The 27,403-nt window shown below is 54.1% G+C and overlaps 14 protein-coding genes across 14 annotated transcripts; 8 read left to right on the top strand and 6 right to left on the bottom strand.

The window, feature by feature from the left end:
- Window positions 1-72: 72 nt before the first annotated feature.
- On the bottom strand, window positions 73-477 carry M409DRAFT_16800 (uncharacterized protein; the record flags this gene model as incomplete). Its single annotated transcript, XM_033803775.1, has 2 exons — window positions 73-100; window positions 164-477. The coding sequence occupies 2 exons, from the start codon at window positions 475-477 to the stop codon at window positions 73-75; spliced, it is 342 nt and encodes a 113-aa protein (XP_033673732.1).
- Window positions 478-937: 460 nt separating this feature from the next.
- Window positions 938-2,107, top strand: M409DRAFT_49365 (uncharacterized protein; the record flags this gene model as incomplete). Its single annotated transcript, XM_033811222.1, has 1 exon — window positions 938-2,107. One exon carries the CDS (start codon window positions 938-940, stop codon window positions 2,105-2,107), a length of 1,170 nt encoding a protein of 389 aa, XP_033673733.1.
- Window positions 2,108-2,539: 432 nt separating this feature from the next.
- M409DRAFT_62519 (uncharacterized protein) lies at window positions 2,540-3,545 on the top strand (the record flags this gene model as incomplete). Its single annotated transcript, XM_033815208.1, has 4 exons — window positions 2,540-2,797; window positions 2,860-2,888; window positions 2,962-3,428; window positions 3,499-3,545. 4 exons carry the CDS (start codon window positions 2,540-2,542, stop codon window positions 3,543-3,545), a joined length of 801 nt encoding a protein of 266 aa, XP_033673734.1.
- Window positions 3,546-4,497: 952 nt separating this feature from the next.
- M409DRAFT_62520 (uncharacterized protein) lies at window positions 4,498-5,810 on the top strand (the record flags this gene model as incomplete). The annotated part of the gene is made up of 2 exons (XM_033815209.1): window positions 4,498-4,595; window positions 4,901-5,810. The coding sequence occupies 2 exons, from the start codon at window positions 4,498-4,500 to the stop codon at window positions 5,808-5,810; spliced, it is 1,008 nt and encodes a 335-aa protein (XP_033673735.1).
- An 89-nt stretch (window positions 5,811-5,899) lies between these two features.
- Window positions 5,900-6,409, bottom strand: M409DRAFT_35404 (uncharacterized protein; the record flags this gene model as incomplete). Its single annotated transcript, XM_033810392.1, has 2 exons — window positions 5,900-5,959; window positions 6,020-6,409. 2 exons carry the CDS (start codon window positions 6,407-6,409, stop codon window positions 5,900-5,902), a joined length of 450 nt encoding a protein of 149 aa, XP_033673736.1.
- Window positions 6,410-7,073: 664 nt separating this feature from the next.
- M409DRAFT_16805 (uncharacterized protein) lies at window positions 7,074-9,269 on the top strand (the record flags this gene model as incomplete). Its single annotated transcript, XM_033803776.1, has 1 exon — window positions 7,074-9,269. One exon carries the CDS (start codon window positions 7,074-7,076, stop codon window positions 9,267-9,269), a length of 2,196 nt encoding a protein of 731 aa, XP_033673737.1.
- A 104-nt stretch (window positions 9,270-9,373) lies between these two features.
- M409DRAFT_62522 (glycoside hydrolase family 128 protein) lies at window positions 9,374-10,554 on the bottom strand (the record flags this gene model as incomplete). Its single annotated transcript, XM_033815210.1, has 5 exons — window positions 9,374-9,635; window positions 9,785-9,829; window positions 9,921-10,132; window positions 10,186-10,316; window positions 10,452-10,554. 5 exons carry the CDS (start codon window positions 10,552-10,554, stop codon window positions 9,374-9,376), a joined length of 753 nt encoding a protein of 250 aa, XP_033673738.1.
- A 695-nt stretch (window positions 10,555-11,249) lies between these two features.
- M409DRAFT_49369 (uncharacterized protein) lies at window positions 11,250-13,061 on the bottom strand (the record flags this gene model as incomplete). The annotated part of the gene is made up of 3 exons (XM_033811223.1): window positions 11,250-12,847; window positions 12,919-12,992; window positions 13,054-13,061. 3 exons carry the CDS (start codon window positions 13,059-13,061, stop codon window positions 11,250-11,252), a joined length of 1,680 nt encoding a protein of 559 aa, XP_033673739.1.
- Window positions 13,062-13,429: 368 nt separating this feature from the next.
- M409DRAFT_49370 (uncharacterized protein) lies at window positions 13,430-13,891 on the top strand (the record flags this gene model as incomplete). The annotated part of the gene is made up of 1 exon (XM_033811224.1): window positions 13,430-13,891. The coding sequence occupies one exon, from the start codon at window positions 13,430-13,432 to the stop codon at window positions 13,889-13,891; it is 462 nt and encodes a 153-aa protein (XP_033673740.1).
- A 697-nt stretch (window positions 13,892-14,588) lies between these two features.
- M409DRAFT_62523 (uncharacterized protein) lies at window positions 14,589-17,582 on the bottom strand (the record flags this gene model as incomplete). The annotated part of the gene is made up of 4 exons (XM_033815211.1): window positions 14,589-14,814; window positions 14,865-17,064; window positions 17,129-17,443; window positions 17,516-17,582. 4 exons carry the CDS (start codon window positions 17,580-17,582, stop codon window positions 14,589-14,591), a joined length of 2,808 nt encoding a protein of 935 aa, XP_033673741.1.
- Window positions 17,583-18,517: 935 nt separating this feature from the next.
- Window positions 18,518-19,008, top strand: M409DRAFT_16808 (uncharacterized protein; the record flags this gene model as incomplete). The annotated part of the gene is made up of 2 exons (XM_033803777.1): window positions 18,518-18,611; window positions 18,665-19,008. The coding sequence occupies 2 exons, from the start codon at window positions 18,518-18,520 to the stop codon at window positions 19,006-19,008; spliced, it is 438 nt and encodes a 145-aa protein (XP_033673742.1).
- Window positions 19,009-19,551: 543 nt separating this feature from the next.
- On the top strand, window positions 19,552-20,056 carry M409DRAFT_16809 (uncharacterized protein; the record flags this gene model as incomplete). Its single annotated transcript, XM_033803778.1, has 2 exons — window positions 19,552-19,645; window positions 19,704-20,056. 2 exons carry the CDS (start codon window positions 19,552-19,554, stop codon window positions 20,054-20,056), a joined length of 447 nt encoding a protein of 148 aa, XP_033673743.1.
- Window positions 20,057-21,689: 1,633 nt separating this feature from the next.
- M409DRAFT_49374 (uncharacterized protein) lies at window positions 21,690-25,097 on the top strand (the record flags this gene model as incomplete). Its single annotated transcript, XM_033811225.1, has 1 exon — window positions 21,690-25,097. One exon carries the CDS (start codon window positions 21,690-21,692, stop codon window positions 25,095-25,097), a length of 3,408 nt encoding a protein of 1,135 aa, XP_033673744.1.
- Window positions 25,098-25,306: 209 nt separating this feature from the next.
- M409DRAFT_62540 (uncharacterized protein) lies at window positions 25,307-26,778 on the bottom strand (the record flags this gene model as incomplete). Its single annotated transcript, XM_033815218.1, has 5 exons — window positions 25,307-25,424; window positions 25,498-25,890; window positions 26,035-26,445; window positions 26,495-26,582; window positions 26,631-26,778. 5 exons carry the CDS (start codon window positions 26,776-26,778, stop codon window positions 25,307-25,309), a joined length of 1,158 nt encoding a protein of 385 aa, XP_033673745.1.
- Window positions 26,779-27,403: the final 625 nt, after the last annotated feature.

Below are 27,403 nucleotides of genomic sequence, written 5' to 3' on the forward strand. Positions count from 1 at the left end.
GTGGTCATACAATCATGCAAGTATCATTCTCAGCCGTCTCTGTGTTCCTGAACTCCTGAAATCTTCCACCAACTATGCGCCGCCTTCGCGCTTGGCGTACCTGGTAGAACAGTCAGCACGGAGATTTATCATACCATATAGCAGAAAGACCAATCGAACTCACTCCTCCTCAATCCTCTCCTCATACTCGCGGTCTCGCCGGGCTTGGTCCTCATCGCTCACGTCCTCAATCCTCCGACTGCCTGAATCGCCACCGGGGCCGCTGAGAAGTTCCCGTCCCTGAGGGTCGTATCTCCGAGTTTCTTGAACGACGGGCTGACCCATGTTCTGACTGGCTGATTTGACAGTCGTTCCAGAATTGTCGCTGTAGGTCTGTTGCATGGAGCGTTGGCCACTGGTTTGGCCGTTGCTGTTGGAACTTGAGCTGGAAAAGCTGAAGCTCGAGGATGATGAGAAGGTCGTTCGGTTGGAAGACATCGTTGATAACACTTCGTCTTGGAAATCTGGGGTTTTTAGGTGTCGTTGTAAAGATCAATGGCAGAAAAGTTGATATATATATGTCTTGGAGCAAGCTTGAGGCTCGTGAACAATGACGTTTCAAGCAAGTTTGCACCGCCACACTGAAAACGCCACTTGACTTCCAACTTGCCTTGTTCTTTTGTTTCTCGTTGCTACTCGAGCTTCTTGTGCTTCTACCAGCTTCTAATTGACATTTACACGAGCTCCTCATGGTCGTGTCTCGTAGCCGGCCTGTTTGGCAGCGATACGGGCATCATGGCTTCCACGAGCTCAATGGCAAGCCCGCTGGCTGGGAACGGTAGGCATAGCTTCCTCTCTTGCACATCTACACTCATCTCTCATCTTCACGGCATCTGTGCTGTTTGTACTATCCGAAAGTTAGCTTCACATTGCTATACAGCTCAAGAGCAAGGAAAGCATGAATAGGTCAATATGGGCAGACCCGGCTCCCGAGCCAGAAACCTCACGCGACACCGAGCAAAACAATCCCAAACCTGCTGAGGAAGCCAAACCACAACCCGCCCCAGATGCACCTGCAGCTTCGTCATTGTCCGCCGGCGCTTCGACTTTCGAGCCTGATCTGAGCGCCCCGCCTCCTGATGGCTCGACCGCGGACCTCTTCGCACAAACCGGCGCGCAGCAAGATGATCTTTTCGACGATGTGGTGCCAGTGGAGTCCATGCGGATTCGGTCAGACGACGACCTCTTCAGCGAAGACTTCACTCCAGCGCCGCAGCCTGTAGTGGAGCGATCGAAACCACAACCTACACGGGGGCCAAGTGACGCACCAAGAGGGAGAGGGCGTGGTGGACGAGGCAGGGGCGAAGGCCGTGGGAACCAGAATCGAGGTGGTGGTGCTCAAAGAGAGCCCCGAGGGCAAGATGGAGGACCAAGAGGCGGTAGAGAAGGCCAGACATCAAGCCCGGCACAAGGTGCAGCGCCTGACAATGCGCCTACTGGACCCCGAAAGGAGACTGTGCAGGCCGTGCGAGGTGATCGACAGGCTACAGGAGGACTGCGAAAGCCGAAACTCACAGAGGAAGAGCTTGCGGAGAAGCTGGCTAGGATCCAGATCAAGAATGCCAATTTGACTGCCGCTCATGCCCGCGCTGAAGCGGATGCCGCGTCATTCGCGGAAAGGGAACAGCAGGCGAAACAGGTCGCAAAGCTAAGAGAAAAGGAGGAGCGTAGGGATAGGCAGCAGATGATGGGCGAGCGTGAGAAGAATAGGATGAGGAAACTCAAGGCCATGGAGGGGCGAGAGTGGGATGCTGAGAAGCGTGAGGATGATTTCAGCAGAGGTGGACGCTTCGATAAGAAAGGAGGATTCGCTGGCGATCAACAAGACTACAGCGATGGTCGGGAGTACTTGTATCGGGAACCCAGGCAGGAGAGGGGAAGAGGTGGTGGGCGAGGTGGCCGTGGTGGAAGAACGTCTGAATCTGCTGCTGCTCCCTGGCAAGAGGATTTCCCTGCATTACCTGCTTCTGACTCGAAACCGAGTGCTTCGACGACTGAGCCATCAGAGCCGATTTCGAATAAACCTTCTGGAAAGTCTTGGGCGGATCAAGTCGAGGCAGCCCCGTAAACGCGTTAGGTCGGTCAACCATCGTTGTGCAGTATTGGCTACAACACAGAAGGCATTGATCCGAGCAACAATTGGATATCTTTGCGAAATGGCGATCACTACTATCGTCATATACTGGGCCAGAAGGCTTCATTAACCATTTCAGCATCACTTTCGCTTTCTCATCGATTTTACTCCGAAGAGCAAAATGTAGCATTCGTTCACTGTCAAGAAGCTATAGCTCCATCTGCATTGGAGCTGGCCCCAATTCTCGTGCTCGCAAGTCTCGGAAAGTCTTTCCCACTATCGACAGTGATTTCGTGCATCTCGTGTGCGTCTTCGTCTGCCTACATCGAGCTTTCCTCTCCATCTCTCCTCCCTCGAAAAGCCTGTCCTCTCTCGAATACTTCCAAATACACAAAGCCACCGTGACGACTACCAAGCCCATCAGCAATGTCTCTCGACTTCGGATTGCAGAACGTCCACGTTCTGATCACAGGCGCAGCTGGAGGCATTGGCCTTGAGACGGTCCAGACTTTTCGGAAACTTGGGGCTCGGGTCACGGCGCATTATAATCGAAACATTGGAGAGCTTTCCGGTCTGAAGGATGTTGTGGCGTTGCAGGCGGATGTGCGTGAGGAGAAGGCTGTGGATGAGTTGATGCGTCAGGCTGCGGAGAGGAATGGTGGGCCTGTTAGTGTTTTGGTTGTGGTGAGTTGTTGATTATCGTGAGGATCGAGTTGTTTGTGAAAAGTGCTGAGGCTGGGATTTAGAATCATGGTATATGGCCGGAGAACAACACGTATGTTCTCGAGACAAGCGTTGTTGGTTTGCACAAGGACCTTTAATAATAACTAACCCAACGCTATCTGCAGTTCCATCGCAGACATGTCCCTCTCCCAATGGTCCAACACCCTCGCCACAGACCTAACAGGCCCCTTCCTCCTCTGCAAAGCCTACCTCACAGCCCTCCGCTCCGCCTCAGACGCCGAAAAGGAAACCGCCAGCATCATCTTCATCGGATCCACAGCCGGCAAATTCGGCGAAGCGAACCACGGTGACTACGCCGTCTCCAAATCTGCGCTCATGTACGGTCTCACGCCGACGCTGAAAAACGAGATCGTCTCCATCGCACCTAGGGGTAGGGTGAACAGTGTTAATCCGGGATGGGTGGCTACTCCTTTGGCAGAGGGGACGTTGAAGGATAAGGCGTTTGTGGAGAGGGCGTTGGCTACAACACCCTTGCAGAAAGTGGGCAGGCCGGAGGATGTGGCGAGGCAGGTGGCGGTTTTGGCGAGTCCGGTGTTGAGTGGGCATGTCAACGGGGTGAATTTGCAGGTTGGTGAGTATCGATCGCACCAGGGAGAAGTGGAGGGATGTGATACAAGGTCTTTGGCTGACATTATGAACAGACGGTGGCATGGAAGGCAGGCTGCTCTTTCCGCCGAGCTTGCAGTAAACTGATATTCTGTAGGAGAGCTTGAGTTTATGGATTTCTCTCCTTTCTGCAGATCAGCTGCATAACGATGGAACCTGTGAAGGAGATAAGAAGATCCAAGGGAAAGAGTCGCACGAGTGGATTCACGGCTCCTTTGAAATATAACAATGCATACCGGACGGCAGTGATCTCGTGATCTCTCCATAGAACATGAGCTAGGATCCCCGAGAAACGAAGCCAGACCATGCTGTCTTCAGACCTACAATCATCGTAGTATTCGTCGTTGCTAAACGGGGAGAGAAGTTACTACTGACAAAGTCGTTGCAAAGCCCAGGGCGTCCATCGATATGGGTAAATGTGCGAAGAATGAGGAGACGCAAGCCGCATGCTGTTGACCCATCAATTTGTCACAAACTTGGTCTAAATATCGTCGAACACCACTCGCTGGCCTATCCATCCGGCGACAGTAGAAGACCTGTAGATATCGAAGGCAACGGAGGTGACACTAAGATTAAGCCACGACCATATCAAGGACTAACGGGGCCCCTCTGTGTTCCGTGGGACCGGATTTGATCAAGATTCGTGCTTGTTGGTGTTCAGGGTGGCTTGGTGGCCCAGAGATGTACTCTCCTCGTTTCGCTTTGACCGAATGAGACTGGCATCTTCCCGACTCTTCACAAGCGATTGCGCCGCTGAGTGCAGTCCAAGCTGCTTGGATGGCTTCGAAGTCATGGTGATGAATATCTCACTTTGAGCGGAGCACTGAGAGTAACTGTTCTTTGAAGAGGTGAGGTCGGCGATCCCCGCTGGCATTGGAAGGAATGCACCGCGAGCATCTCATCAGCATCTCCACGAGACACGGGCAAAGACACCGGAGTCCGAGCCTTTTCAGCGATGGCAAGCAAGCCGGGACAAGATGTTCAAATGTACGGGCAAAGGAACGGTGAGATTGCTGACACCTGTGCCTGACAGCATGACGTCCGGAGTTCTCGGCGTCCAAAGAACCTTCCTCGGTCCAAAGACGCGCTTCGTTCCTGAGCGCCTGGACTCATATCTTCGACGCAGACCTGTGTACATGACCCCAAACCAAGTCTGAGCAGAATCCCGCCCTCGCGAACAATGGATTCTGCACTTTTACGATCCGCTGCAGCTTCGACACAAAGCAGGCAACTACCTCAACAACACTTACCCAACCCCGGTTGAAGAGTCGTGCGGTTCATGATGTCGCGTGCTCTTGTGAATAGGGTATCGTATCTGGTTTCTTCGACCACGATCACCTCGACGTCGAAATGTCTACGGAGGAATGCGACTAGAGGCCTGAGAGCAGCGACTCTCGTACAACATGCCGGCTTTCAACAAACACCACCGAACCTCAGACACTCCTCCCACACACCCCTCGGCTCAAGTACCAACCGCAAGAAAGTTACCCTTCAAACCCTCCAAGCCATGTACTCTCGCCAAGAGCCCATCACCATGATCACCGCGCACGACTTTCCCTCCGCACACGTCGCCGAGCACGCCGGCATGGATATGATCCTCGTCGGGGATAGCTTGGCCATGGTTGCGCTGGGCATGGAAGATACGAGTGAGGTCCTGCTGGAAGAGATGCTGTTACACTGCAAGAGCGTATGTCGAGGGGCGAAGGCGCCTTTCATCGTTGGTGACTTGCCCATGGGGAGTTACGAAGTCAGTCCGGAGCAGGCGGTGCAGAGTGCGATTCGGCTGGTCAAGGAGGGTAGGGTGCAGGCTGTGAAGCTGGAAGGGGGTGTGGAGATGGCGCCGGCGATTGCGAAGATTACTGGTGCTGGTATTCCGGTGTTGGCACATATTGGCTTGACGCCGCAGAGGCAGAATGCCTTGGGTGGGTTCCGTGTGCAGGGCAAGTCCGTTGCTGGAGCTTTGAAGCTGCTCCAAGACGCTCAGGCTGTCCAACAAGCTGGTGCGTTTGGGGTTGTTCTGGAGGCCATACCAGAGCCCGTCGCGACGTTGGTGACGAAGAAGTTGCAAATCCCTACCATCGGCATCGGTGCCGGGAATGGATGCTCGGGACAGGTGTTGGTGCAGGTCGATATGTCTGGATACTTCCCACCTGGACGTAGGATCCCCAAGTTTGTCAAGAAGTTCGGTGATCTTTGGGGTGAGGCTTCCAGGGCGATTGAGGCGTACAGGGAGGAGGTCAAGGCGAGGAGTTACCCTGGCCCAGAGCACAACTACCCTATGGCCAAGGAAGAGCTGGAGGAGTTTGCCAAGGTAGCCGATAAGATGTTGGCTGAGAAGGCTTCGTGAATGAGTAGTCTCGAAGTCATGAGCCCTGTGCTAGATCTTGGGTAGAGCCAATACTCACATGAAGTCCAACTTGATCGATCTCCCATCTCTCATCCAAACGCCTGCGTGATGCTGTAGTTCACCACAAGCTCATCATTAACCTTAAAACACTACAACCTCACCGTCAGCACATATCCAACCCCAATCATCAACACTACTATCAAACTCACCCTCCACAAATTTCCCACCCCCTCATCCAACCTCGGCGCAAAAACACTATTCACATAACAAAACACCGTCCCCTCATTTGCCTTCAAGCCCAGCTTCCTCCGCACGAAATTCACAATATACTCGAAGCGCTGGTTGCTCGAGCACGTGAAGCGCGGCTGCTTGAGCTGCGGCGTGTTGGGGAGGGGTGAGAGCCGGACGATGACTTTGGGTTGCGAGAGGGTTCCGGCGGTGCGGAGGGCCTGGGAGGCGTCCTTTGGGAGGTGTTCGAGGATTACGGAGGCGGAGAGGGGGAGGGGGAGGTCGGCGTTTTCTTGTTCTTCTTCGTCTTGGTCTCCTGGGGAGGGGGCGGTTGGGGAGTCGGTTGGTGGGGATTGTTGAGAGGAGGCCATGGTTTGTTGTTGTGTTGATGGTTTTCGATGGTTGACGGTTCGATGGTTAAGTCCTTGGTTTACTCGATGTTTTAAGTTGACTCGCTCTTCTGATGATGCTGTTGCCTCGAAAGTGAATGGTGGTTGGCTTCGCCTTGGCCTCGAGAACGTATAGCGAGTCTTGAGAGATCAATGAGATGAGATTAGTCCTTTCCGTACGTGCCTCTTCTTTGATGATGAGATCTCTCTTGTTTACGTTTGTGTCGACTTAAACGAGAGAGGTGTATTGTTGCGACATCGAACGTCTCACGAGCTTTGGGGGCCAACTCGGCCAAGCCACAACTCGACAACGGCAAAGGAAGAACCAATTGATCCGAAATCTAACGGGACGGTTAGATAATCGACGACCTCTTGGAAGGCCTGACTTCGTCTTGGATTGAACCTCGAACATCGATCAGATCAACGCAATCAAAACGCATCCCACTGTGTTTCCGAGTACGATGGTGCTCCAATGGAAGCTAGTGGAAATGGCTTGGCTGGAGATCATGCGTTGCGACTGCGGCCGCGAGACTCGACAGTCACCTCGACATCCGCCATGAGAACATCAATTTCGACCCACGACCCACGCCCGCATTCTCGACCAATCCAATGATTCCTACAATCGTCTGATCAGGATACAACCGCCATGGCCGAGCAAGCCGAGCGCACCGAGTCGTACCCTTCGCCTGGACGATCCAGCGGTGGTAACAACCTGCCCTTCTACCAGCATGTACAGCAACCTCCGCCACCTTTGGAGCCGTCGCATGAGAACAATGGAGGTCACAGCAGAGAAGGAGCCTCTCCGTCGCCAGAGGCGGATAACGGCACGCATCGCGAGGTGCCAGACGATCCTCAGCTGCGCGCCCACATCGCCAACATGATGGGCAATGTCGGCACCTTTGGCAACTTTGGAGCCCCTCCAGCGCCAATGGCCGGTTCCTCAGATCGATCTCCTCCTGCCACGGCGCCTCAAGGCTCGGTGGCGTACGCGCAGTTTAATGGGTCTGACGCCGCACCGCCTATGGATCGAAACAGGGCAGCTCGTCAGAAAGTTAGTCGCGCGTGCGACGAGTGCCGGAGAAAGAAGATCAGATGCGACGCGATTGATGAGTCGGCGACCATGGCATGCACGAATTGTGCTCGAACAGGTGCCAAATGTGCATTTAGCCGGCAGCCATTGAAGAGGGGACCGAACAAGGGCTACATCAAAGAGTTGGCGGAGCGGTTGAACTCTCTCGAACAACAAGTGCATCCACCCAATATCCAGCAGCATCGCTATGAGATACAGCAGGTTCAGCGAGCTATGGAAGAAGGACTGAACAGTTTTGCTGCTGATCCTCGTACAGGCGATAAGAGGACGCACGAGGTTGCAGAAGCACTGCAGACTGCAGCGCAACAGCCGCACGCGATGATGCCCACCACCAGTGCCCCAGCAACTCTTTACGCAGCGGCTCCTTCTTCTTACCAGCCTCCATCTGGTTCAAGTCAGCCTTTCTGGAGACATGGTCCGGCCGAGAATCGACAGGATCCTGTAGGCATAGCTTACGAACCGGACAATACACCAACCATCACGTCGTTCGACTGGGACGAGACCATTATAGACGAATACTACCGCATCATCCACCAGACTTTCCCTCTGTTGCCGAACAGCAAACATCGACTCCGACAAAAGCTAGCCGAGTGCCCTGCATCTTTGAGAGAGGCGTTTCTTGCTGCTCTTGACTGCTGCATGCGCACGTTCCCAACGACTACACTTCCTCCGAATGCCGGCTATGCGCAGGCTTTGAAACGGTCAGCTGAGCTGCTAGCCAAGTACCCATTCGACAATCCCAGCAGCCATACGAATGCCACAAACTTGGTATATCTCCAGACGCTTCTACTCATGGCGCTTGACTGTGATAATCACGGACCGGCAACGATCAGAGGTCAAGCTGGTCCAAGCCGATCAGAATGGCTTGGTCGTGCCGCTGGTGTTGCAGGACAGCTGGAGATCAATGTCATTCGCACTGCGACAACATCAGTGATGGAAGGCGACCGCGATTCAGAAGAGCGTCTTGCGCGACGTGTGTGGTGGGTTCTCTTCATTCTGGACAGATGGCATGCGTCGTCGACTGCCGATCTACTCAAGCTGCCAGAGAACAGCGTGGTGCTATTGCCAGAAGATCAGATTCTCCTCGGAGAGTCGACTTACCATCTGGCTCGGCTGTCCTTTATCATCGGGCATCTTGCAGCTATCTTAACGACAACCAAGACGCCTTCGACGGATGTGATGGCACCCTCGAATCCAGCGTCGTCACTGCTTGGTCTCACACTTGCTGGTGAGATTGATCGTTTCAGAGAGTCCGTCGAATCGGTTTGGGGATCACTGAACCTCGTGCACCTCAGCTACCACCACTGTCATCTACTCATCAAACGCTTGAGTCCAGACACCGAGCCGACTGAACTGGTCGGTCACGCTGTGAAGGTCGCCACGGTGCTCAACAGCCGGCTTACACCTGTAACTCCACTGAACCACCATTTCGGCGCATTGGCCGCCATGACCTTATGCGAACTATCAGAAGTGCCCAAGACTCGATTTGAGGCAATCAAAGGCCTGGATCACCTGGCCGAGGCTCTCGGAGAAGGACGCGGCCTGGCCGGCAAACTGGAGAGCGAAGGCTGGGATGGTGCGGTGCGCGATCTCGTCAAGAAGAAGCTCGCCAAAATGCAGCCTTTCCGAGACGGACTGCAGAGTCCTGGGAACGGAGCGGGTGGCGGCCGGGATAATTTCGACCCTACGATGCTCACTCGGTACGGCTACTTGACGTCGCTTGGTCAAGGACTCTTTGGCAGGGAGGGATAGATAGATGACCCCCATCGCAGCGGCACGTTTGTGTAATAATTACACGCACTATACCCTTCTATCATAGAACATCAAAATCGCTACACCACCTCGTATACTGCCTCTTATCCATCTCGATACGCCTTCCCCAACTCCGTCAACTTCCCCTCATCATCCAGCATCCTCGCCCACCGGCCCACGGTCCCCGTATCCCTCATCGGCCCAAACCACGCATACCTCTCCACCCAATCCAGCGTGTCGAGGTACTTGACGCTCTCGCGCGCGAAACTCTCGACGTGGTCTCGGGGGAGGGGGTTGTCGGAGTTCCAGTTTGTGGCGGCGAATTCGGTGATCCAGACGGGTTTGGTGGGGTCGAGTTGGTGGTGGCTGGGTATGTATGTTAGAAGGGGAAGGGCGAGAGGGGAGAGGGAAGGGCGAGAGGCGAGGGGGAGAGGCAAGGGGGAGAGGCAAGGGGGAGAGGCAAGGGGGAGAGGGAAGGCGGAGGAGGGATAATGGGATAAGGAGAAAGGACGTACGTGCTCCAGATATAATCATAAAACTGGCCAAGGGTTTCGCCATACCTTTCACATATCATTAGCCCCCGAAACATGCCCTCGAACATATCTCCACCCCAAGGAGTCAGGGTGGTGGATATGTGTAACACGAACGTACCAATGCAAACACCAAAAATCCACATCCCCGCCCCCGTCCCTCACCAGTCCCCAAAACTCCCTCAACCACCCCACCGCATGCCCCGCGCACGAAATCCCGGGACTCCCGCACCGCACGCCTCGCCGCCGCAGAGGCTCGATGTGCGTGAGCCATTCTTGCGCGCAGGTCGCGGCGGACATGTTGGCTTGGTCGGGGAGTTCGGGTTCGTTGAACTAGGGAGGGATTATCAGCTGTGAGGTTGGTGGGTGGGAGGGGAGAGACATACGAGAATAACCGTGTCGCTTCTACTCTCCTCCACTTTCCGCGGCAGAGAAGAAATCTCATGCGCATTCCACTGCATCGGCACGAACACCAGCGAGGAGGGACTTGAAGGGGTTGGGGTGGGGGACCAGTTATCTATTTCGTTCATCACATTAACACATTAACACATTAACACATTAATACATTAACACAACATCCATTAGCTCGACCCTCATCTTTCCGTCTTTTCATGTTCAAGGTGTATACAAGGTGAGAGTGGAGAGAACGTACAAATCCACGAAACCTTACTCCCGGGTTTCGTCCACGGCAAGACTTGGTCTTGGGGGTGGTTTTCGACGGGCCAGCAGAGGCCTCTTTTCGAATTTGAGTTCATTTTCGAGGAAGGAGATGATGAAGAGGAAGTTGTGGGTTTGTCTCCGTCCAGGTGAGATTTGACTTCGGAGGTGGTTTTGGAGAGGAGGTCTTTTAGACCCATGGTGAGGCGTGTGAAATGAATGGATGGGAGTTGTGAAGTGAGAAGTTCAAAGGTGAGGTCAAACGTCCAACGCCAAGGACACTTGCATGCATGCATGGCACGGGAGCTCCACGCGTACAGCATTTAACAAATCACTACCAACTAAACGACACTTGCAAACGGGAGAATTGAAGTTACATAAACTGCCAAAAGAATGACCATTCAGGATACCGAATCTATCAAAAAAAGGGTAAAGAAAGAATTCCTGCCTTTCAAACTTTCTCTGCGTGCGTCGTCCAGTTGCCCCCCTTCGAAACTATCATCCGAGAGACCTCGACAAGATGGTCGTCACTTGTCGTGAGTCTCCCATCAACAACACGGCCCACCCAAAAACGCAGCAAGAAGCAAGCCACGAATGAGATCGCACTCATAAGCCGCACTCATCCCCACCCACCATCCTTCACCTTCATCATGATAAAGCAATAACCGAAGCTCGTGATCCTGTCGACGTCGACGCGTAGTCGTTCCTGTGGTTTGATCATGTGTTGTTTTCCCGCACTGACGCACTCGTTTCATTCAGGAGGTCGGACGGCTTCCAAGCCGCCCGAGTGCTGTTATTGATACCAGTTGCCGGTGAAATCTTGACTTGAAAAGTCCTGGTCGAGGTTGTAGGGACTGGTGAAGTTGTCGGCTGGAACGCTCAGGGAACCGTCGCTCCAGGGTTGGGTGGTGAAGGCGGTGGTCTCGTCCATGGGACCGACATCAGCGGAGGTGTTCATAGCCATGCCGCCCATTCTCTTGGTTGAGGACTCCATTGCAGTAGGGCTGTTGCCTTCGAGCATGGCGTTCTCGAAATCGAACTCAGGAAAGAGCGACCTGATCATGTCATCGTTGGGTGCGCTGCCAGGACCGACAGAATGCGACTGAGGACGGCCTGGGTTTGAGGTTGGCACTGCCGGGCGCTGAGCGATGCTGGTCATCGACGGCATGGTAGGTGTATTCCAAGCTTCAGGCAAGCCGAGTGACTGATCATCGACCAACGACTTTGACTTGCCATCATCAGAGCCAGGCAAGCCGTTGACGGGAGTCTGCCAGTCATTGGCCAAGTCAGGCATGGTGAAGTCGGTGTTACCGAAGAAATTGGGAGGCAGGCTGCGGCGGTTGCTGTTTGAATCACCACCGGCCATGTCATCACCAAAGCTTCCCATATCTTCTTGGATGCTAGGCATTGGGTAGCCGTAGAGGTCATCCATGGTTGGCAGTTCATCGATTTCGGACTGCGTGCCTGAAGACGCTGCAGTCAGCGCAGGCTGTGCGGTATTGCTGAAATCAAAGGCAGTGGCCCACACACCAAAGGGGTTGTTGTTGGGGACGTTGGAGTCGGCAGAAGGGAAGGCGGACCACGGATCGTAAGAAGCATCCGTGATACCCGACATGGGATCAAGAGGCGGGAATGCATTGTCGCTGGCGGCTGAATCGTAGCTTTGGTTAGTTTGAATGGGTCCAAGGCTGCTAAAGTCGATGGAAGAAAGCTTGTTATCGGAGAGACCACCACTGCAGCCGGAGAGTGGGGGCTGTTTGGGCGACGGCTGTTCGGATTTTGACATGCGGCGCTCCTTGTGTTGAGATGCTTTGGCTTGTTGAATCATGGCAGCAGGGTTCCATGGCATGTTGCTGTCGAGTGCCAGGCTGTCTACGGAGCGGCGAGCCTGGGTGTTGATGTTTTGTTCGGTCTGCGCTCTTGGCATGGGCATCTTGTACGGCATACCACACTCATGGGCGGCGTGATTTCTCTTGTGGACGGGTTTGTGGTGCCCGTTGGCAAAGACGGTGAGAGATCCATCCGACTTGGTCGTCTCGAGTCGCGGTTTAGGCACAGCAGGACCGTGAGGAGGCGTGCCGCCATCGCTGGACGGCTCCTTTTTGATGAGCGAGCATGAGCATTTGCCGCCGTGATGGCAACAGCAGCCTTGCTCCTCGGCGACCGCAATCAGGTGATGGGCATCTTCCTTTTTCAGAGGTTCGCTGAAGCCAGCCTTTGCGCGCTCTTCGGCTTCACGCAGGTGGATGCATTTCTCCTTGGGATGATGCGGCTTTTCCGCCTCGCCGCAGTCACACTTGACGTGGGCGGAGCGTTTCTTGCGCTCGAGGCGGCAGTGTTGGCACTGTGTGACCGGACGACCCTTCTTGGGAACGAGGGTCAGCTCGCGATCTGCGCAGCGGTCAGTGACAAAGACTCCCGGGGTGGCGGCCAAGTTCCGGTGGCGAAAGAAGAAGACATACCAGTGTGGGTGCAGCCACTAACTCGGTGACCTTTCAGGCATGACTGGCAGGCCCATTTGGTACCGTCTGGTTTTCTGCAGCAGACGAGAGAGTCAGTATGGAGGTGGAAGGGGGCAGGCGGGTGGTTGCACTCACACTACCATCCCGGGTGAGAGGGTCGAGGGTCGGAGCTTTTTTTGCGCGATTTATGTCTGCTGCGAGAATTTGGGGGAATTTGGACGTCGCCAGTCGGGGGTGGTTGGTTGGTTGGACGAACGCTGCGAAAGGCAGGAGAAAACAGAGTCAAAAAACCGGGTAGAAAAAGGCCGTGACGGCTCTGGTCAAAGGCGTGGAGGGTATCTTTCTAGTCGTCCATGTGATCCGGAACGCCGCTGCTGGATGCTGTGTTGCTGTGGTGAAAACAGGCAGGACTGCTGCCAAGCGGAGAGTGGTCGCTGGGAAGTGGATCGCGTTCAAGGCCTGACACAGCACCAAAGGCGCTGGCCGTTCAGTGGCCGGGGATCGTGGGCGTATGCGCTCAAAACAAAGGTCGGCGTCCGCTGCGGCGGTGGTGGTGGCAGAAGACGAGGTAAGAAGTCGAGAGGAAGAAGACAGCAGCAGCAGCAGCACAGCCGGGATTGGCAGTGCGAGCGACCAGCTCCAGCGGCTAGCCTGGCCTGGCAGAGGCAGAGAGGGTGGCCGTGGTATTAGTGTGGAGCGTGGGAGAGGCGAAAGGACGGCTGCTGCACTGCACGCTCGACTCGACGCTCTGCTTTGCTTGCTTTGCCCGCCGCGTCAAGGCGAAACGCAATGCAACGCTGCCACGCCTGTCTCTCACGGCCTCTGCTGCCGTTACCACATGCGGCACCGACCACCACGCTTCATCATCGTCACCCGACCTGACATAATCCCCAAACTCAACTCACAGCACAGCACAACCCTATCCTACCCTGTGACCGCCGTCTTCTTTGCCGGCTGTCTCTCTCCATCCTGACTTTCACCTCCGGATCTCACGCATTCACTCGCATCGACAGCCCTGTCCATCTGCACTGCCGTGGCACGTTTATTGGCACTCTGACTCCGCCACACTCCTCTCTGCAACCGCATGTCATAGCCAGAGCGTCCGACCAATCTCGACAATGCCGAAGTCAACCACCCAATAATTTCACGCCTACGACGAGTTAGGCCCCATGCGTCCGAGGTCTCTCCAACAATACCGAAGGGATCTCGTGAAACTAGGTCGAAGCCGCTGACACCACACAACAACCACGACAACTTTATTATTCTTACAATCACGGCTGTCCGACTATCATTATGCTAGCTTTCCCATCGCTCCGCAACTGTATTATGGGCCCAGTCTGCATCTCCTGCGCACCTAGGTAAACCTGCGTCCTGGTCGACCACTGCTCCGACGCAAGGATCGCCATCCCATCCCACGCCAATGGCTCGCCGGATCTGCACCAGCACCAGCATTCGTCAACGCCGATGTTAACCTGCAGCTGTTCTCATCGTCAAACATTGCTTTGCGCAAATGCAGGCTAGACGACGTCAACACCGCCCTCCCACCAGATACGTATCCTGTGACAATTCGACGGAAAACTTTGTTCGTCGCGACCCTTTGTTGGCGTCGAGGGCCCACGCGTCGCGCTTGCCGTACTCGTACAAAAGCTGTTGCGACATTCGCTTGCTCATCAGGCTAACAACTTTCGAATGTCCGCCAGTCGTCCAGTCCGAGCAGAGTCTCTCTTGTTGGACTTTTCCGAGAATGCCACCATCATGAGCTTCCTCTTGTCCTTTTGCACCAGAATCGTCTGCTCTTCGATGCTCTTGTCCATGACTAGCCGGAACACTCTCGTTTCCTTTTGTTGACCCAGCCGGTGGACGCGATCGACCGCTTGATCTTCAATCGCAGGCGCCCTGAAAGTCATTAGTTGAAGCTTCTCGATACATATTCCCGTTCAACTTACCACCAAGTGTCGTTGAGGATGACGTTGTTCGCGGCGGTAAGATTCAATCCGACCGCACACACGCCCAAGGATGCCAACATGACCGTCGTGTCTTTATCCCCCTCAAGCTGTTGCAATGCCCCATCGCGCTTCTGCGCCGACATGGTTCCATCTAGTCGACAATACTTGTAGCCATCTTTGTCCAGTCTCGACTGCACAATGTCCAGAAAGCGGGTCCACTGTGAGAAGATCACCGTTTTGTTGCCATTGCCTTTGGTTGCTTCGAGTATGTGCATCAGTGCCTCCAGCTTGCTCGATGATTGAGTCACGTCAAGGTCCTCGTCCGCGCTATCCTCACCGCCATCGCGAGCAGGGGGAACCAGGCAAGTCTCATCTTTGAGCTCGGCTCTGCACATTGGGCACTTGTGCTGAGTCTCAATCACTTTGGCGATGCACTCCTGACCGAACGAGTGCCCGCAGCTGGTGATGACCGGTTGGTGTAAGCTCTCGAGGCAGATCGGACAGTCCTCCTGCGATTCAATCTGTACTTGCAGGATGTCTTGCAGGGCTTTCATGTTCTCGGGCGTGAGTGCGACAGTCTTCGCCTTCTCAAACTGAGCGAGCAAGTTCGTCACTCGCTCGCCGCACAACTGCCAGTGGTTGCAGCATTGCCTCATCCTGAGTAAAACCTCAAGCAGGTGAGAATACGTCGCGGCCGTGCCCTTGTTTTCGAAAGTGTTCAAAGCACCTTTGGCTTGCTTCTCCAACGCATCGTATCGCTCGCGCTCCTTCTCGGTAAAGTCGACGCGATGTACAAACTCTTCCAGTGGCGGCAGCTTGAGATCGATGAACGCCATTTCTTTGCGTCTGCGCAAAGTGAATGATTGCATGATCAACTTCAGCAACCACGTCGCGGACACGTCGCCGTTCTTCATTGGCCGAACCAGCACACGGTTGAAGATGTCCAGCTGTTGCAAGCCGCCACTGACACCAACGAAGCGAAGCAAAGAGTACAGGTCCTTGAGTGAGTTGACAATTGGCGTACCGGTCAACACCCAACGAGATCGGGACATGAGTGCTGTGACCGCTGCAGTGCCCTTGGCTTTGGGGTTCCGGATGTTGTGGCCTTCGTCAAGGATAACACGTCGCCATTTGACGCTGTACAGTCCAGTGGATCGTAGTCGCTTCTCTGGTTGCTTGGAGCTATTCTTTGGCATATAGTCCATGGCCAGGGTTTGGTAGGTGGTGACAACGACATCGTACTTCTCAAAGTCTTCAGCAGACATCTTCACTCGGCCCGCTCCATGGTACGTGTAGACCTCCAGCTTGTGGCTCTCCTTGACGTGCGTGGCAATTTGGCCAGACCAGTTGGACATAACGGAAAGAGGTGCAACTACGAGCGTTGTGCCCTTCCCAGCATCCGCCACGAGCAACGAGATCATTTCCAGCGTCTTTCCAAGTCCCATATCATCAGCTAAGAGACCCCCTGACGCGAGTTCAGGACGTTCTGAGGTCACAAATTGAGTAGCTAGATTTGTGTATCGACCGTTGGTGTTGCTCTGCGTCCACAGTTGGACAGATTCTTCGTTGGTCGACCCCGGTGGCTTGGGTGATTCCTGATCAAGAAGCCATTGCAACGCTTGCAACTGGTAGGGAAGCATCTGTGTCTTGATGCCGTCTGGCTTTGCAGCCATGGGCATGTTTTTCAAGTCTTCCTCCGTGGCACCCAGCTTCTCTGCAGCGCCACTGATTTCTCTGGGGTTGATGCGCTCCGATGCCTCGAGAATGTCCGACAGGTCCATCGGATTGGTGCTGCTATCGCCAGCAGACGAGGCTTGGTTGGTATATTTGCCCTTTGCAGCGACGGCAGCACGTCTTGCAGCAGCGAGACGCTCCTTCTCCTCCTGCTTGCGCTTCCTCTCGGCTTCTTTGAGAGCTTTGGTCGGCAGCTTGTCGGCTGCCATCTTCTCCTGTAGAGATTGACCTTCCGCTGTATTTGGATCGGCGCCATACATGTGAACTGTGAGTGGGCAATCGAATTGGCCGATCTCGCCGGCCAGCTGGCCCTCGAGGTGAAGCAATCGATTGTCAATGTATGGGGCGAGTTTCGCTGCAACCTTTCGAGGTATGTGACCGATCTGGTCGCCGGCCACGTTGTCGATGCGGATAGCATTGCCATCGTATGGGTTGCCAGGCTCTCTGAGTATCAAGATCTGTTGGCCTGCGATGGAGTTAGTACAACTTGCACAAGTGTGGGCATTGACCTTCCTGTTGCGATGACATACCAGCATTTGCGTATCCATTATAGTATCGAACGCCGACAATCTTGGTAGGCAAGTCGCCGTAGTGCTCGAGCTGATCACTGCGTTCGGCATAGTCCTGCGAGGATTCCAGAATCTCATTGACGTCCACATCATCAGCCAGCCACGCGTTCCGCTCCGCCAAGCTGTGTTGTTGCGACGATGCTTGGAAAGAGCTGCTTGGAGCACTGTATACACTCTCGTAGCCACTACGAGCACTACTCGCTGGTGGTGTTGGGAATGCTGATGCTGATGGAGCCCGGCTTGCATTGGTGGACTTTCCGTTCTTCCGGGCCTTGACTGGAGCATCCAGATCGTCGTCTGTCTCGTTGTCGCTGACGGTTAAGTCTATCTCGACGCGCTTTCGCTTACCATCAGCGTTTGATTGTGCCATGGTGTTGTTGCTGTTTCTCTCTGACAGTGCCTCCCGAGGAGGCATGATTGAAAGATGGACGAATTTAGAGAAGGGACAGGGAGCTGCGTTTGTTCAAGTTGTCTCACAATTGAAGTCCAGGAAAGCGCGTCATTGCAGTGGTCCAAGCTTGTCCGACCCTGCATTAGCAAGAACTTATCACGCTATCACGTGCAAAGCGGGTTCCACCAACGATATCTTTACTCCGACTTTCACGCACAAAACTGCATCATGTTCCTCAGTCGCTGATCCATCTCTGGATACTGCACACTCCTGCTCAGAGCCAGCAGGATCCCGAGTCCAAAATCACCTCTTGCCCTCCAAGGACAGAGCCTCACTTGGCAGGTAACCTCACGCTCGATCGCAACGGGCAGGATGCCGACCAAGTCGTTGGAACGACCAAGCAGTCTATGCTACTTGGGTCCGCAACACAGATTTGCCAATTCACTCGACGTCGCCTCGAACTCTTGGCCCGATCGAATAGTCCGCTCTGCATGTTACTAGGCGCAGTTGATAGACACTCGAAGTTCAGCATCCAAGAACCCGGAAGGGATCGTACATGTCACAAGGCCGGAGAGTGAGGCAGCCACATACGCAGCATGTCTGGTCTGTAGCCATTTTGAGTGCGGCTCAAAGACTCTACCGACTGTCTCTTACTTGTCCAGGAACTTCAGCCGGTGAATCGCGTCGCACCCAGTTGTTCATGCTGCGCAGCACATATAGCTGTGCTACACCACATAGAATACGAATGTCGAAAGAAAGAATCAGTGAAAATGTCCAGCCGCAGCAGCCTCCAGCTCATCCTCGAATGCTTGGAATTACTTGGAAATGAGCAACTACATACGGAATATATATTCATCAATCGACAGCCTAGAAATCCGTTCCATCATCCAACCCACCTGCAATCCACAATATCAGACACATCCATCCAAATCACAACCAGAACAGCCTTCTCTGTCATCATGCAGACATTCGTGACAATCCTGAGCCTCCTGCTCCTTTTCAGCACCACCGGGTTCGCCCATCCAGCGCCTAACGCTCTCGCCAGTCCAGATGGTACGTATGCCTATCGAAGAAAAGACGTAACTTCTCCATACTAAACCTTCCAGACGTCCCCTTAGAACGCCGAGACAACGTCCGATGCTACCACGGCGGCTACGCAACCACACGAGCAAAGCTGACTAAAGCCATCGACGACTTCTGCGACAAAGTCCACAGCGACGGCGGCCTGCGAAAGAACAAAGCCGTCGAGAAGTCCTTCTCGCTCGGCAACTCCGCAGAAACGATCATTTCCGTCAAACCGAAGCAGTGCAGTGCCATCGACAAGGACCTCCAGTGCAAGATTACCTTGCGCCAAGCTGTGGACGAATGTAACACTGATAGTGCGAACTTTAAGCAAGGAGGGACTGTCGATACGGGCTGTGCTAAGTGGAGGGTTGATCCGAACTTGTAGTAGAGGTTGTATTATCGGGTGGTTCTGTAGAAGCTGGTCCCTGTTGTATTTGTAGTACCTACACTCGTTAGATGCTGCTAGTCGTTCATCCAACATGAAAGGACTAGTTAGTTGTTACAAATTTTTAACGTTGTCTCTACTCTGACTGCAATCCAAGGACACAAAATGCCTTATTCATACCAAGAACTTATACTATAAACCCAGCGACCTTGCAACCAAGCTGTCTTGCCACGACTTGTAGGTCGATTCAGACAATATTCTGAACTTGGTCGGTTTGTAAATCTACACCGGTCAAACTACGTAGCACCGAGATGTCGCTGTATTGTGGCGCTCGCGGTGGTAGTACATCGCAGAAGCTGAGGACAGCATCGGTGAAGACTCATTATCATTCATGTTGCAGTGGCTGTTCAGCTCGCAGTTTGACGTGGGACGTGGAATTGCAGATTAGTGTATATATATTCAGAGTTGTTCAGCCAAGAGCTCAATTACAAAATCCAGCCTACTCAACTACTTCACACCGCCACCAAGACAGCCTTGCTCATCATGCAATCCCTCGCCGCTCTTTTCAGCGTGCTGTTTCTCTTCGGCTCGAACGGCTTTGCGCACCCAATCGCCGAAGTCCTGAGCAGTCCCGATGGTGAGCATCTCCGAATCGACCAGAGAACGTTGTTGATAGCTAAGTCTCCAACATCCAGACCTCACCCTAGCAAAACGCGACTCCGTCCACTGCTACGACTCCGGCTTCAAGGTACCCCGAGAAGCCTTGACCTCCGTAATCGACAAGTTCTGCGACCAGGTCAACGCGTATGACGGGCTCAGGAAAAACAACGCAGTTTCGAAGACCTATTCGACCGTCGTGGGACACAGCGTCGTCGTCTCTGTCACTCCCAAGAAATGTGGGGCTATCGATCAGGAACTTATGTGCAAGGTCATCTTGCGGATGCCGGTCGACCAGTGCGATACGAGCAGTACTTCCGACAAGCAAGGCGGAACGGTGGATACGGGCTGCGCGACTTGGCGAGTTGATCCGGAAGAGGCGTGGGTTTGATGTCGTTGGGTTGCGTTTCGCTAGTGTGTCGGATAGCCTGAGACTGCGGTGATTAAATTGATTAGAGTACTTACGCTCTCTAGATGCTGAGCGTCATGTCATTCAACATGAGTGGCCCAGCCGGTTGATGCGAATGGAAATTAGTGAAATGAGCAATGTTCGCGGTTGAAGTGGCACCCTTTCACGTTCAGTCCTGCTTCTTGAGTTCAGTACCCGTCATAGCCACTGCCTCGTCTCTATACTTCTCGTCGTCGAAATCGATGATAGGATCCCATCGAATCTCCAACGCAGTAGTGATCTTCTCCTGATCGATTCCCACGTCCGTGACTCACCATGCACAGCATCGCTCATCACACATACAGGGCCGTCAAGGTATGTGCGTGATATTAACTCCTCCCAAACATACATGGCGCATCTTTCTCGTTTGTCGCACAAAAGCTTGGATTCGTCTCAGCATGGCGAGTATCCAACATAGATGCGAAGATGTTTCGTACCTCTGTTACCGCTTTGTCCAGGTGGGAAGGGTCCTCTGGATCTACAAGTGCGTCTTGGATATCTTGCTTGCTCATGGACTTTGGCCAGCGATTCGACCCACAGCGTCTTTGTCGTAACCGGTAGCGATAGTTTGGACGACTGTTGCTTCGCCCAGTATGTTATGCAGCATGAAGGTGCTATTCCCGCGGCCATGACAAAGATCCGTCTATCGTCTATGATAGCCCAAACGGCGACGATATCAAATCACTGCCTTGCAGACAACATCTCCGTCTCGCGATGAATCGAATTGGATAGACAATACTTCTCATTCAGTCCCTTGAAATCAAGCTTTAGGACCGGCTCGTTCAGGAGACATGAGCGAAGTACATAGGATCTGTACAGGTATATCCATCGAGAGGTATCTCGGGAAACTCGGTGACAAGATGCAGATTGACTCAGCTCATGAAGACGTGTTGTCGGTCGCTGAAGCAATAAGCTTCGAGACCAACGGCTCTTCCCGACGCTAGCCCGCCACGCACTTCCTCTTGCGCCGGGACATCAACTCTGACTTCTCTCCTCCATTTGTCTCAAGGTTGACGACGACAATGTCCAAGGCCAACAATGGCGGTCGCACCACGTCTGTCTCATTCTATAATGGTCTGACGCAGGCCAGACCAGTTCCATGTTTAGAAGCACGGCCGTCGGTCCGCCCCTGTACGGCGGCTATCCCAGCGCTTCGACAACCACGCCAGACGCTGTCGATTGGAGATGCTTCCACGCCGCAACTCATCAATCTAACCAGGCCCCATTTACAGCATCGCTCACCCGTTTCGACTACACTCCAGTGCCTTCACGTTCCACATGGCATAGCAACAGTGTTATTGCGCAAGCGGCTCTCCAGAGTGCACTTGCGGCCAATGAGACAGTGGGTTTCAACGTGTTCGTCCTACGTAGTCAGGCAGGCGAGTCCTGGACTCGAGTACATGTTCTTCAACCTCCTACTCTTCTGCAGTTCCTGATCACGGCCGCTTTCCTTTGTACCAAGCCTGTCTTTTTCTGCATTTAACGAGTCTCCTTGGTGCCATTCCATTCACTTACAGCATAATTTCCGGCGCCGGCGCCCATTTACGAACTTTCCGAAGACTGCACAACTCGAGACATGCATTCTTTCAGCGGCAGCACCAGACGCAAATCGTCTCAACGCAACAAACGTTCACGAGGCGCTGGAAAGCTGACCGTAGACACCAAATGTGCAAGTCTGGGCAAGACGGTACCTGCTGAATCTCGAGTGCAAGGATTGACCTTTGTGAGCTTCGAGGAATCGAGGGCTCGTAAGAAGGCTCATGCACAACAAGCTGCATCGCGATCAAAAGCAGAAGAGCCTTCCTACATCGAACCAAACCGCAAACGATCACTTCCACCACCAATCTCGCCGGCTCAGCTCAATCTGGGAAGCGCAGCAATCCTCAAAGATGGCCCGGCTATCTCTGCATCGAGGATCCAGAAATCAGCGCAAGGCTCTTTGACTTTGCCTCCTCTGCACAGTCGCATCAAGGGACTTCGCCCATCACCACTGGACCTCAACAAGGACATCTCCCCTTCCGATCGGGCTATCACCATTGGCATCGCTCTGTCACCATCCACAGTGTCGAATTACACGAAGAGCCCTTCACCCATCTTACCTCGTTCATCGCCGATTGAAACCAGGTATATCAAAGATCCAAAGACCGGCCAAGAGATTGCAACACCGAGAATAGTGATAACACCCGCAAAAGAACATTTCTCCCCGTTAGAGATCTTCCACACCACTGGATATCGACCGGCTTCGAGCATGTATTCCAGATACACCACCGGCGCTCCGAGATCCGCTCAAGATGGCAAAACTCCACCTGTTCCCCCATTGCCATTGTTTGTCAGCGCAAAGTCTGCAACGGTGCATAACTCAAGAGTGTCGGCAACCACCGTTTTCGAGGAAGACGTACAGCCGGGCACAGTCTCTCTCGAGGCACCGATAGCTACCAGATCTCAAGACATCGACGAGAGCAGGGCCGTTGTTCGAGAGTCCAAAGCCTTAACAGCCGGTCTACCGACACCGAGACGTAGCAAAGGCTGGTGGAACATCATCACGTCGCCATTCTCAGCCAGGACTCCAACATTTTGGCGTTCGCCACCTTTACGAGAAGAATATGCCGACCCCATTCTGAGTGACGCAGCGTCGATGGGAGCCTCCGATCCGCACTCTGGGGTTATCTTCACTCATCGCTCGCCAGAAGACACGGCGCTGCGGTCTGCGCCAGCGTCTGGTGTTGATGTTCCAGGGAAGGAAGAGTTAACGAGACGGATACCCAAGAGGTCTGATACCGCACCAGGGGCGATCGATCCAGATTCCTCAGTTATCAACATCTACAGGATTCCGAGCACGGGCGAGGCCGCCGCCTACTACAACCCTAATAGGCACTTCCCTAGCTTGTGTCTGCAGTCTCGTTCGGTAGATGGTGATCTAGCTGGCTGGAGTCCATCCCATAGCGTCTTTATTCCCATCCGAGTGTCGAAGTCGCCTAAGGAGATCGGCCGCAGTGCGTTCAGTCCCGATACGACCATGTCGATGGATGATGAAGCTGCCGCCAGGCGGTTTACTGCAGCTGGCAGGAAAGAAAGTGATGCTCCCGTACCGGAATCGCAAGATTCAAAACCCAAAGGAGTTCCAACCGGAATGGCCATGTTCTCAACTCCATCAGAAGATGAGCTGAAGAGTGCGGGCCTCTCCAGGGCACCACCTCAGCGTGGCTTCACTCAAGCAACCATGGACACGATGATGTCGCCGCTATCTGCCACGCCGGTTGTCGAGGATGCTCATGTAGCGACGATGATGGGGCCCCAGTCTTCTCGGGGTGAGCAGAGAGAAGTTGAAGTCGAGCCCGCGCCAACGCCATCCCAATATGGTCTTGGATATGCAACGCTGGGCGCCGCGACCATTTCACATCGGGAAGAGACTCGAGAGTTGAAGCCAGAGCCACCCGTCCTTGAAAAGCCTCCTCAAAGACCACCTCACACCAGACAAGACTCCCACGGCCTGGGGATATCGGATGGTGAAAGAGAGCTCTTCCCTCCACCCCAGATGCTCAGCGAGAAGCCGCGACTCGGCACAGACAAATTCGGCCAACTCACAATTCGCAGCGGAGAAGCCCAAGGTCCAACAGAACCCTGGTACCGCCGATTCTTCTGGTTCCTGGCCTTTGCAGGCGCAGCCCTCCTCGCGCTCCTCGTCGTCCTTATGGTCATCTTCATCCCGCAACGCCATCATGACATGTCCGTGCAAGCGGCCTGGGTCAATCTGACTGGTTTCCCGCCCCTTGTCACCGGTATCAGCACAATCATCCAGCCGAACAAGACCGAGTCCCGAGACACTTGCGTGCAACCGTCGGGTATGTGGAGTTGTGCGGCTCCTCCTCTGACAGAGAAAAGTGCTGGTGGCCTCCCGAACTTTCGGCTGGAGATCAGGTTTCGCAACGGGACCTTGCCTAACAACGAGACGGCTCTGGCGCAGCAGAGCAATAGGAAACGATCGCAGCAGACGAGCCGTCTACATCGCTTCACGAAAAGAGGCAGCAGCCCCTGGACCTCCTACCTCTACACGCCCTCCCCCTCTCCACCCTCCGAAGCCGACCAAGTCTTCCTCGGCCGCACAACCGACAACATCACAGCCGCCCCGTACAACGGAGAACAAACTCCCTTCTACATCTCCCTCCTAGACCCAATCGCCCTACCCAACGCCGCGTCACCCGCCAACGTACACAAACGCACCGACGCCTCCAACTTCAGCTACCCCTACCCAACACCCGCCTCGGACCCCACCGACAAAAACAACAACCCCAACCCCAAAAACGCATCCACGGCCCCCGCCGACAAAATCCCCCAACCCGCCCTCCTCCCCAACGGACAACCCCTCCCACAAACCCTGTACCCCCTCGTCACCGCGCAACCCCTCCGCCTCTACAACCGCGGCCTCGGCACAGAGCACTACGCCTTCTACACCTACTTCGCCCGCACGCTCTACACCGCGAACCTCACCAGCCCCCTCAGCAGCAACAGCACCCTACAATTCTCCAGCAACGTCCCCCTCGCCAACGCCACCGCCGTGTGCACCTTCGCGCAGACGCGCCTGCACGTGCAGATCTGGACGCGCAGGTCCAGCGTCACGGCTCTGCCTTCTTCGGTAGGGAATGGCAGTGTCGAAGCGAAGAATTCCTCCGCGAATGATATGGTCCCTCCCGGATCGTTTCCTTATCCGGTGACGGTCTCGTTGGATCGGCATGGTGGGACCGCCGCGGAGAAGGGGGTTTTTTGTTATGGGGTTGATGGGGAGGGCCGGGTGGTTGGGGAGCAGAAGGTGTGGGTTGAGGAGGATAGGGGTGTTGGTGGGGTGTTGGTTAATGCGGCGGGGGTTCCTGGTGGTGGGAATAGGACTGATGTTGTGACGAAGCGAGGTGATGGTGATGGTGATGACGGGGCTGGTGTTGATGGGGGGAGTGGTGGGTGTGGATGTGTGTGGCAGAATTGGGGTTGATGAAGGGATGGATAGAGATGAAACGGAAAAGTTGTGAACGTACATACTGATGATCAGCAACGTAATGTCAAAAAAATGGTATTCGTACATGTTTTCAAATTCATCATCACCGCCGCCATCCAACACATGTATATCTCTGTCGCTCAACATTATCCTCCCAAATAATCTCATATTTTCTCAATAATTCATATCCCATTACTATTGTTACATCACGCCTCCAAAGAAATCTGCCGCAAAGCCATCGCCTCACTAAGCCCCCCATCCTTCTCAGCAAGAACGCCATTGAGAGCATCGCGGACCTCGAACTCCTCAATCACCGCGCCAAACCTATATGCATCACGAAAAAACGTCAGTTTGAGTCGGCGACGGGCAAACACACAAAAATTCACCACCCCCTTACCCATAGCATCTGACCTTGGTAGACAAGTCGTGCTTGATCCTTTCGATGTCGCTCTTTTCAAGGTCTCCGACGCGGTCGTTGCCGTAGATCATGGACCAGGCCATGACGGGTGTGATTTCGCCTTCGCGATCGAGGGGGAGTCGTGAGCTTAGCTGGAGGAGTTTGACGAGGGAGGTGTTGTCCATGTCGGGCGGCATTTGATGGGGATACTTCTCGCCGGGCTTCTCCATCAGCGTCGAGTAGGGAGGGCCCGTTGCCATGAGTGCGTGTCCGGACATGTGGTCGTGGTCGGCGTCGTCGGTGGGTTCCATGGGATGGTGGAAGGGTTGGCCGGAGGGGTTGATAGAGCGGACCATGAGGTATTGCATGTGGTCCATGCAGGGCCGCTCGAGCCTAGAGGGAGAATGTGAGCGTCAGCTGAAACGGATCTGTGATGGTTTATGGGGCATACCGTCGTGAGGCGTGTTTGATTAGCCTTGCGGCGGTGGCGATGGGTAAGGACCGGGGAGGTTGATTGGGTTGCCATGGGAGTCATACGTTAAGACAAAGTTGATACCAATCTGGTCGTAGTCAAGTCTGTTTGACGGCAGTTGTGCCATGTTGCGCATTTGATTGTTCTGGAAGGCAGCCATGTTGTGGGCTTGGTTGGGTTGGGAGGACATGGAAGGTGGTGGTGGGCTGAAGCCTGTGCTCTCTGATGCGCCACGATAACTGCCAGAGATGCTGCCGCTGGAGCTGGGCCCGTATGAACTGTTCTCGCGGTTGAATTTGATAGGTGAGCTGCCAAAGTCGTATGAAATGCCGTGTTGGGCGAGGAGTTCTTTCAGTCGACGGTTCTCTTCGATGACCGCGTCCTTCTCACGGCTGGTCTGAGAAAAGCTCTCTTTGAGGCGGAGGACTTCTTGTTCGAGGGCTTTGATGTACATCTCCTTTCTCTCACGATGCGTTCTGATTGAAAAGTCAGTACGCCTCGTAAAGAAGGTGGATAGAAACCGACCTCTGAGCTTGTCGGTTCAACTCTTGTCGTCTAGTCAAAGCCGGTTTGCTGTCAGGCTTGGGACCTCGACGCTTTGGAGGTTGGCCATCTGATAGTACTGTCAGATGTGTCAATCACAGTTTTGAGTAGACGATACCCTTTGTTTGCTTCTTCTCCGAGCTGAGGTTCTTGAAGAAATTCAGACCACCCATTGGGCTTTTGTTATCGCTGCTTGCAACGGAAGAAGGAGCGCCTGTTGGATATGCCACCACAACGGGCGACAATGAGTCGAAAAGGACAGACATGTTCTGCTAAAGCTCTACTCTGAACTGTTGCAGTTCGTTGCAAGAGCCAGTTGCAGTGTCAAGATCCCTTTCGAACTCAATCTCGCCGTTGTCGGGCTTTGAGTCAGTCTTGAACGTACAGTGAACTGAAAGATACGAGTGCTCGGTGTTAGGAATCGCATGACAAGCGACTCAGAATCCTATTCTGGATACCAGAATATGAATGGCTTGACCTTCGGGCCCTGACATGGTGTATGTGGTACTGGTCGATCAGGTGTTCAAGGTGCTGCTCTGCAGTGGACACTGCATCTGCAAGCTCCACCCATCTTGATGTCTCCTGGACATGGCTTTTCCTGGTGTCTGACATTGTTCCTGTTGATTGAAACATTCGACTACGATATGCCTGGGCACGATTCGGACAAGAAATGGGTCTACTCACCATAGCCCATATCCTGGTGGAGCGTGTCATCCTGTGGAAGGCCATGAGGAACGGACTGGCCGCCAGCAGAGTAGGTCGCCATTGTGGCTTGCTTTCGTTGGTTGATGGAAGAACACTAAGAACGGATCGATGACCTGGTTGGCGGTGTCAGCGGTGCGCGATGGAAGGGAACTGTGACTTGTGGACGTGGAGTATTTGGGAAAGACT

The sequence above is a fragment of the Zasmidium cellare genome, assembly GCF_010093935.1.
Source record: "Zasmidium cellare ATCC 36951 unplaced genomic scaffold M409scaffold_2, whole genome shotgun sequence".
NCBI lineage: Eukaryota > Fungi > Ascomycota > Dothideomycetes > Mycosphaerellales > Mycosphaerellaceae > Zasmidium > Zasmidium cellare.